Source organism: Gopherus evgoodei, chromosome 1, assembly GCF_007399415.2.
Source record: "Gopherus evgoodei ecotype Sinaloan lineage chromosome 1, rGopEvg1_v1.p, whole genome shotgun sequence".
Classification (NCBI taxonomy): Eukaryota; Metazoa; Chordata; order Testudines; family Testudinidae; genus Gopherus; species Gopherus evgoodei.
In genome coordinates this window covers 364,825,428-364,835,459 of record NC_044322.1, presented here as the reverse complement: position 1 = coordinate 364,835,459, position 10,032 = coordinate 364,825,428, and the positions used below count along the sequence as shown (strand labels likewise).

The following is a 10,032-nucleotide window of genomic DNA, read 5'->3' as shown; positions in this document are numbered from 1 at the left end:
CTGATTTCTTCCTCCCACCAATTCCCTGGTGAGTACAGACTCAATTTCCCTGAAGTAAAGAAAAACTCCAACAGGTCTTAAAAGAAAGCTTTATATAAAAAAGAAAGAAAAATACATAAAAAATGGTCTCTCTGTATTAAGGTGACAAATACAGGGTCAATTGCTTAAAAGAATATTGAATAAACAGCCTTATTCAAAAAGAATACAAATCAAAGCACTCCAGCCACTATAGACATGTAAATACAAAAACAACAAAACCATGTTTGGTACTTACACTTGGAAACAGAAGATTAGAAAACAGAAATCACTTCTCAAAGCTGAGAGAAAAGCAGGCAGACAGACAAAGACTCAGACACAAAATTCCCTCCACCCAGAGTTGAAAAAAATCCTGTTTCCTGACTGGTCCTCTGGTCAGGTGGTTCAGGTGAAAGAGACATTAACCCTTAGCTATCTGTTTATGACAAGGGGCGCCAGGTAGTCGGAGTGGCGGATCCCAAAGGTCTGGCCACGCTGCTGGATGTACTGCAGGGAGAGGGAGCAGAACACCGCAGGATCAGCGCATGAGATCTCAGCTCCTCCCCCCAGCACCTGCTGGCACCCTGCGGAGATCCTGGCTTCCACGTTAGAAACACACACTCCCCCCGCCCCCCCATCAGAGCTCAATGCTCCCCCACGACTACAATCCTTCATGAGACCTTAGCTCCCCCACTACGCACATGCGCACACACACACACACTGCATCCCCCCTCTCACATACACTACATCCCACACATACATCCCCCCATGTTATAAACACACATGTGCCCCCCCATCAGATCTCAACATCCCCCATGACTACAATCCTGTGTGAGACCTTAGCTCTCCCACTACACACACATGCACTCACACACACTGCATCACCCTCTCATATACACACTGCATCACCCCCACACACACTGCATCACCCCCTCACACACACATTGCATCACCCCCTCACACACATTGCATCACCCCCCACACACACACACTGCATCACCCCCACACACACACTGCATCACCCCCTCACACACATTGCATCGCCCCCCCACACACACACTGCATCACCCCCACACACACACTGCATCACCCCCTCACACACATTGCATCACCTCCCACCACACACACACTGCATCACCCCCACACATACTGCATCGCCCCCCCACACACACACACACGGGCTGTTCACTGCCAGGGAAATCTCTCCATGAGATCTCCAGTCTCTCCCCCAGCCAACACGTTCTCAGCACCTCCCTGTCACAACAACTCTTGTGAGCCCATGTGTGTGTGGGTCCCGGCCCCCACCTCACCTTCTCCGGGCTGTGTGCCCCGGGCCCTGGTTTCTGCGTGTTGTCCCCAGGGAGCATGTTGCGGGCAAGCATGCTGTACTGGGGGGCCCGGGTCTTGTACACGCTGGGTTCCACCACACGGTAGTTACAGGGCCCTGGCGTCTGCACACAAGGAGAGCAGAGCTCAGTCGCCAACAGTCCATTCCCAGGGGTGCTCCCCCCAAGCAGGCCGAGCCACAACCCAGCTGGCATCCTACACCCCCATTCCCCATCGCCAGTGTGTCCCCCACCCCCTTCCCTCACCCCCTTCCATCTGAGTACCCCCCTCCCCAGCTCCGCGGCTACCTCTCACCTTGCTCAGGTCCTCATAGAAGCTGCCAAGCAAGCTGCGCCCCAGGAGGGAATAGTTTGGGGCAGAGCTCTTGCCGACGACCTTGGGCCCGATCACTGGGGGGAGCCCGTAGGCGGCAGGCCGTGGGATGGGGGAAGAGGGGTCAGCGAGGGAAAGAACTGACACTCAACCACCACTTTGGACAAATCAGAAATCTGACAGGGCTGCTCTAGGGAGCGGGGGAGGGCAGGGGAGGGCAGGACAGGAGTGAGGTGAGACTGGGGAGAGGCAGGGTTCAGTGGGGGTGAGGAAGGAAGGAGAGGGGTGGGGTGTGTGGGGAGGGCAGGAGTGAGGTGAGACTGGGGAGAGGCAAGGTTCACTGGGGGTGAGGACAGAAGGAGAAGGGTGGGATGTGTGGGGAGAGCAGGAGTGAGGTGAGGCGTAGAGGGGCAGGGCTCGGGGGGCTGAGGGCAGAAGAGAATGGGGAGGGATGGGGAGGGCAGGAGTGAGATGAGACGAGGAAGTGTAGCCTATAGGACTAACCTGCTTGGTTGCATATATATATATTTTTTTTTTCTTATAGTTTAAGTGTTTGATGCATTGTAATAGGTTTATAAATTTATATTAAAGTAGGTTTGGTGGTAATGCAAAAAACCTACAGGCCATTTCCTGTATGTTAAGGTAAGACAAAGTGAGCATATCGATAATAAAACCTTTTACTCAAAAATTAAAGTGAACCTACAGCTTGTTACCTAAGTAGATAAGTACCCCCGCCAATGTCTGTGACCTTTTATCTAGACCAATAAACAATGAAAAATGGCACAGGGGGGTTTCAATGTTGTACCCACAAACTTAACTGGTGCACCCCAAGGACACTTCTGTGTGTATGTACATGTCATCAATACGCACAAACATACTAGCCTATGGGGTAAACGCACCCCAACATTTTGTGGCTAAAAAGTAAACTTTGGGCATAATTTTTTCCCCCAGCACATGTGCCCTGTAGAAAAGGTAACTCACCTCGCTACAGCGCTCTGCTCTGTCATTCTCACTTCCATTCTATTTCTACTTGATCTCTAGCGAGTCTATCTAGCTACAAGAACTACTACTATTAGGAGGCTGCACTTGTTCTTCTGAAACTTTAAGTTTAAAAAAAACTAAGCAGAGCTCGGTTTCCCTAAGTTTTGTTCTTACTTTGTTTATTAGGTTTGAATTTTAAGTTTAAGTTAGTCAAGTAAAACCCCTTCCAGTGCTTCACCACCCTCTTAGTGAAATAGTGTTTCCTAATATCCAACCTAAACCTCCCCCACTGCAACTTGAGACCATTACTCCTTGTTCTGTCATCTGGTACCACTGAGAACAGTCTAGATCCATCCTCTTTGGACCCCCTTTCAGGTAGCCAGCGGCTCTGGCCTCTGTTCAGCATTCAGTAGCAGTTGCCAGGTTCCGGGGTCCACTCGCACCCCAAACCAGTGGGTTGATCCCCCCCTCTGACAGTCTCTTGCCACCCTGCCCAGTAGCACCCACTTTGGATAAGAGGCTGGAAAAGCAGTGAACTGGCTCTAGGGTCCCTGGGTGTGGAGATAGGCACGTGCGGGAGCCAGAGCTCCCGGGAATGGGAAGGGGAGGATGGGGACAAATCCAGACAAATGTCTGAGCCATCGGTCACTGATTTGTGCCTGGGAACCTCGAGGTGTTTGGCCAGTGATGCAGTGGGGCGATGGGGGCAGGAGCTAGGTCATGAGCTCTCCTACCTGGAGTCTGGTCATTCGCAAACTCCTTCATGCGCGAGGCGAGCGAATAGATGGGCGCGGAGCGATAGGTCCATTTCCCTGCCTTCTCTGGAGAATATCGACATGAAACAAAGAGGGAGGATAATATTGGAGCATGGAGAGGGGGGACACGCCCCATACCACACTGATTGGCAAACCGTGGACTGAAGCAGCTGGGAGCTCACTGATAGCACTGGTCTACAATTTTTGAGAAGTCATCTGCTTCAGAGATAAAATGTGATATTTATTATGTATTTTGATGTGCTGAATTCAAATATGACAATTAAAACAACTGATTGGCTACTGTTTCTAAGATATTTAAGTTTTTACATTTCATGTCTATGTATATTGTATAGATAGTAGAGTTTTAATCATAAATTGTAAACCTAGGTCTTTTCATGTGTTTATGGTTGCTATACATGATAATATTTCACCTGTCCTGTTTATGTAACACTTTAAAAATCAGCAAAAGGGTTATAACAATAAAATTTATTATGAAACAAAAGGCAAAAAACTATTATGTACATAGTTTAGTCCTATTCAGTGTCTACTTGGCGCTTCTTGGCTTGTCTCTTGTATTCATTAAATGGAGCATCTCTTGTCACTGTCCAGCAATAGTCTGCAAGCATTGATGGGCTCCATTTGCCCTGAGAGCCTGCCAGGAGATTCCACTGCTGTAGTCTGGAGCCCAACAGCTCTGCCTTACTCTTGGGTAGTTCCAAATCCCTGACAAGGTCATTCAGTTCACCTTGTGTTCTGAGGTGTGCTTCAGAGGAGGAGGATGGGAGAAAATGTGGGTCCTGTGTCACTGATGGTTCAGGACCAGAAGTTTCATCCTCTTCCTCTTCCTCGTCTGACTCAAGTGAGAAGGATTCTGGTGCATCAGGAACCGGCAGTCCTTCTCCGTGGGGTACTGGGCGTATAGCTGATGGAATGTTTGGATAACGCACAGTCCACTTTTTCTTCTTTGACACACCTTTCCCAACTGGAGGCACCATGCAGAAGTAACAATTGCTGGTATGATCTGTTGGCTCTCTCCAAATCATTGGCACTGCAAAAGGCATAGATTTCCTTCTCCTGTTCAACCACTGGCGAAGATTTGTTGCACAAGTGTTGCAGCATATGTGTGGGGCCCACCTCTTGTCCCGATCTCCAATTTTGCAGCCAAAAGAAAGGTGAAAGGCTTTCTTAACCATAGTGGTTAGACTGCGCTTTTGTGATGCAAAAGTCACTTCACCACAAACATAGCAGATGTTATCTGCACTCTTCACACAAGTATGAGGCATCTCTGCTCACTTTGGCTAAACAGAAATGTGTCCCTTTGCAAAATCAGACACTGACAAATAAGAGAGCACGACACTGTGACGATGCGGTTCTGGCGGGACCCAACTGAGAGTGCCAATTCAGGACCAATTGCTCAAACAGGGCAGTCACAGCCCAAGGCTAGGGTTTTTTCACTTCTAAGGCAAACCAAACCAGCTAGACAAAAAGGACTTCGGTTTCACCCCACTGGCTAACCACAAGTCACACAAGCAATTTCCTTAGACACTCCAGTCTCCCAGTATCACCACCAGTGCCACCCGTCCTGGGAATGAATGCTTATGAAAACCAACACCCCAGTAAAAGAAAAAGGTTCTCTCGATCCCAAAGGACCAAGCCACAGACCCAGGTCAATATACACATCAGATCTTACCCACAAATCACGCTGTTGCCAATCCTTTAGAATCTAAAATCTAAAGGTTTATTCATCAAAGGAAAAAGATAGAGATGAGAGCTAGAATTGGTTAAATGGAATCAATTACATACAGTAATGGCAAAGTTCTTAGTTCAGGCTTGTAGCAGTGATGGAGTAAACTGCAGGTTTAAATCAAGTCTCTGGAGAACATCTCCTGCTGGGATGGGTCATCAGTCCTTTGTGTAGAGCTTCAGCTTGTAGCAAAGTCCCTCCAGAGGTAGGAAGCAGGATTGAAGACAAGATGGAGATGAGGCATCAGCCTTATATAGGCACTTCCAAGTGTAAGAACACTTCTTTGTTCTTACTGTGGAAAATTACAGCAAAATGGAGTTTGGAGTCACATGGGCCAGTTTCTGCACACCCTGCTGAGTCACAAGGCGTATCTGCCTCCTCTCAATGGGTCAGTTGTGTAGCTGATGGTCCTTAATGGGCCATCAAGCAGGCTAAGGAGAGCTAACACCAACTTGTCTGGGATCTCTCCCAGTAACACAGCACAAGTTTGAAATATAGACAGTATACGGCCAATATTCATAACTTCAACTACAAAATGATACAGATATACAGACAGCATAATCATAATCAGTAACTCATAACTTGGTCTTAGACACCTTATATGACCCCCTTTACATAAGATCTGGTGCCACTACAGGACCTTGGTTGCAACCCATGTTCTGTATGGTCCCAGTTTATATCAATAACATCATACCTCCAACTGCAAAATTGATGCAGGAAGGGATGACACAGACATCTCTGACTGCATCCTAAGGATTCCCTATTCGGGACAATGCATCAGCTACAATATTTTCCTTCCCCCTTATGTGGATTATGTCCATTTCATACTCTTGAAGGGCTAAACTCCAGCGCAGCAACCTGGAGTTGGTACCTTTGGCCCTGTGCAGCCAGACCAGAGGGGCGTGATCACTCAACACCGTGAATTTTTGGTTGTACAAATAGGGCTTAAGTTGCTTGACAGCCCAGACAATGGCATAACATTCCTTCTCAATGGTAGCGTCATTTTGCTCAGTGGGGGATAACTTTTTGCTTAAGTATGCCATGGGATGCCTCTTACCCCCCGCCCCCTCTTGCATTAGCACTGCCCCCAGCCCAATATTGGAAGCGTCTGTACATAGCAAAAAAGGTTTTTTGAAATCTGGGCTGGCCAGCACAGGCTCTTTGGCCAAAGCACTTTTTATGCTTTGAAATCCCTGCTCACAGGCCTCCGTCCATTGCACCCGGTCTGGTTTTTCCTTTTTCGTTAGGTCTGTGATGGGCGCAACAATGTCACTGAATCCCTGAACAAACCTCCTGTAATAATTGGCTAGACCAATGAATGATTGGACCTGTTTCTTAGTTCTTGGGATAGGCCAGTTCTTAATGGCCTCCACCTTTGAAGGCTCAGGGCGCAGTCGCCCATTGCCCACCCTGTGACCCAGGTAGGTTACCTCATTAATTCTTTCCACTACCTCCATGGATCCAGTCCAAACATCCTTCATTTTGTTCCTCCGGACAGGATCTAGCACCAACACCATACCCCCTATTTCAAATGCTATCTCCTAAGCATCTCTGTCATAACAGGCTTTCTGAGCATCTTGGCTCTCTTTCAGATTTTGCTCAACCAACTTCATCATCTGCTGCAAACTCTCCTTGAACTGAGCCACATACTCAGCCACCGGCTGCTCTGTATCCTCCACCTGACCCTCCCATGAGTCACGAACCAAATCTAGGGGCCCCCGGACCTGCCTTCTGTAGAGCAGTTCAAAGGGAGCAAACCTTGTAGACTCTTTGGGTACACTCCTGTATGCATACAATAGATATGGCAGTAGAACATCCCAGTCATTCTGGCATCTATCCATGTACATTTTCAACATAGACTTCAGGATCCCATTGAACCTTTCCACTAGGCCATTAGTCTGGGGGTGGTAGGGAGCAGCTTTCAGGTGCTTCACCCCACATAATTCCCACAACTGCCTGAAAACCACAGACATGAAGTTAGACCCACGATCAGACAGTATTTCCTTGGGAAAACCCATTCTGCTAAAAACAGAGAACAAGGCCACTGCCACTGTCTCTGCCTCAATGTTAGCCAAGGCTACAGCCTCAGGATATCGGGTAGCAAAGTCTACCAGTACCAGGATGTATTTTTTCCCATTCTTGGAAGGTTTTGGGAATGGCCCCACAATATCCACAGCCACTCTGGCAAAAGCCTCCCCTATAATGGGCAGAGACTGGAGGGGCTCCTTGCTAGGTCCCTTCAACCTCTTATGCTTTTGATACAGTTTACAGCTTTCGCAGTAATCTCTCACAGTCTCAAAGAGGTGAGGCCAGTAGAAATTTTGCTCCAGCCTGTCACACATTTTGCCTATACCCAGATGTCCTGCAAATGGACCATCATGAGCCAACTTTAACAACTCATTGCGGCAACTCTCCGGTACCACAAGCTGTTTGCGAGCCGCCGTTTGGGAATTCTTCTTTCCCCTGAGAGGCTCCCTATACAACAGCCCATTCTGCATAAAAAATCTGCCTCTTTCTTCATTGGCTGGGACCTAATTCTGAGCATCATTTCTGGCTCTCTCCAGAGATACGTCACTTTGCTGAACCACCATGAAGTCACCCTGGGTTTTGGTTGAATTCAGAACCCTCTCTGACATTTCAGACAAACCTTCACCTGATTCATCTTGAGAGACACTCTCTGTCTGTTCGCTGTCCCCCTCACTGCCATCAGTCAGGGCATCTGCCACAGACCCAAACTTCCTCTGTGACCTGGTCACCACAGTCATTTGACCAGGCACCCCCGTATGTTATTTCCTAACAAAACATCAGCCGGAATTAAATCCCGGACTGCAGCCTTCACGTCCCCTTTAAAGCCATCCCACTCAAGGTGGATTCTAACCATTGGCAGGTCCACAGAGTACTCAGATAGTGCCACTACCATCACATATTCCCCCGGCAACATGTCCTCTGGCTTCACCAGATGTCCCTTGACCATAGTTACACCCCAGCCAGTGTCCCGCCATCCCACGCGTTCAACACCATTGACCTTTGCCTCCATAATAAACCTCTCACTTTCCTGCCAAGCCTCAGTTCTGACATAGCTGGTGAGCTGATCCCCTCCTCCCAGAGCACCGGAGATGAGGGGGTTGGCATTAGCCACTGCTCTGCTTGCCCCTGGACTTAAAGTGGTGCTGTTGTGGCTTGGCTCAGCCTGGGTGCTCAGAGTAATGGAATCGGCATCTACTGTGGCTTTTGGGGTTGCTGGTTTTGAGCTGCCCTTTAGGGTTGGGCAATCTGGTTTTAGGTGGCCAAGCATCCCACAGTGATAGCATGTAACCTGTTTATGTTTGGGGTGAGAATTCTCACCCTCTGCGCTCCCGCGAGCCACCTTATAAGAGTCAGGGCCAGGTTTACCTTTAAATCCTTCCCTCCTCTTAAACTGAGGAGAATGGTGACTACTTTTCCCTTGGGGTTTATACCCTTCCCGAGCCCTATTTTGGGTATGGGCATCCACAATCTTTGCAGCCCGTAGGACTGACTCGGGGTCCCTATCACACACAGCTGCTCTCAGGTGGTCAGGCATAATGTTTAAGAACTGTTCCAAAGTTATTAAATCCAACAGCTTTTCAAAACTCCCATGCGCCTTTGCTCCCATCACCCACTTTTTAACAAAACCCATTAGCTTATGAGCACATTCTACAAAAGTACAATCATTAGACTTCTTAAACTTTCTAAACTTAACTCTGTAAGAACCAGGAGTAACCATGAACCGCCTTAACACAGAATCTTTAAACCGTCCATAACCCAAGGCTTCTTGTTCCCCCAAATCATTAAATACCTCCTTGGCTTTTCCAGTCAGTCTGGTCAGCAGGACAGCCATTCGCTGTTCATCGGGGATCTGGTACAGATTGCAAAGGCGCTCAAAGGTGGACACGAATTCCTCTATATCTTCCGTATCATTGTAAATGGGACACATCTTTTCCCAGTTCTTCTCCTGGCTGTGGGTATGTGGAGTACCAGGTGGCGATGACTTTCTCCGCTCTTCCATTACTTGGAGCTGCAGTCTGGCCGTCTCCTGTTCCATCTGTCGAGCTCTCTCCTCAGCAGCCAGTAATTCCAGATGCCCCTTATGAGCTTTTTCTTCTCTCTCATCAGCCTCCTTCTTTCGTTCAGCAGCTTCTTTCTCTCTCTCAGCAGCTTCTTTCTGTCTTTCAGCAGCTTCTCTTTCTAATTCAGCTATTTTCTGCCTTTCCAGCAATCTCAGGTCTGCTAGGTTCTGTTCATGCTCGAATTACTGTTGATTCGCTGCCTCTTTCATTCGAATTGCTTCTGCAGTCTCTGTGGTATCAGGTAAGGGCTGTGCTCCTGCCTCCTGATCACCGGCCATTAGCAGATCTCTCAGTTCTTAATTTGTAGCTTTCTTTTTAAAGCTTATCCCCTTTTCTGAACACAAATCATCCAGGGCTTTTTTGTCAAGACCCTCATATGCTCTTTGCTCATCCATTGCAATTGCTCTTTAACCAACCAAACTCTCAATCCCAAATTTCAAATTTGGATAGTGTGGGGTTCTGACGCAAAGCTTAATTGACCTGGTTCTGTGGATCCTGCCGACTACGCCACTGTGACGAAGCGGTTCTGGCAGGACCCAACTGAGAGTGCCAATTCAGGACTAATTGCTCAAACAGGGCAGTCACAGCCCAAGACTGGTTTTTTTCACCTCTAAGGCAAACCAAACCAGCCAGACAAAAATGACTTCAGTTTCACCTCACTGGCTAACCACATGTCACACAAGCAATTTCATTAGACACTCCACTCTCCCAGTGTCATCACCAGTGCCACCCGTCCTGGGGATGAATGGTTATGAAAACCAACACCCCAGTAAAAGAAAAAGGTTCGCTC

At 48.1% G+C, this 10,032-nt stretch overlaps 1 protein-coding gene across 1 annotated transcript; it reads right to left on the bottom strand.

The window, feature by feature from the left end:
* Nucleotides 1–447: 447 nt before the first annotated feature.
* LOC115645359 (outer dense fiber protein 3-like) lies at nt 448–9,217 on the bottom strand. Its single transcript, XM_030549909.1, has 5 exons — nt 8,972–9,217; nt 3,390–3,552; nt 1,657–1,778; nt 1,326–1,466; nt 448–522 (listed from the first exon to the last, which is right to left on the bottom strand). Exons 1-5 carry the CDS (start codon nt 9,215–9,217, stop codon nt 448–450), a joined length of 747 nt encoding a protein of 248 aa, XP_030405769.1.
* Nucleotides 9,218–10,032: the final 815 nt, after the last annotated feature.

Coding starts and splice junctions, on each gene's coding strand:
- LOC115645359 (XM_030549909.1), bottom strand. CDS start 9,217: ATGGAACAGGAGACGGCCAGACTGCAGCTCCAAGTAATGGAAGAGCGG. Junction 3,553..8,971: donor TGACTGGAAAAGCCAAGGAG/GTATTTAATGAT, acceptor TTTGCCAATCAG/TGTGGTATGGGGCGTGTCCC. Junction 1,779..3,389: donor TGCGAATGACCAGACTCCAG/GTAGGAGAGCTC, acceptor CCCCCATCCCAC/GGCCTGCCGCCTACGGGCTC.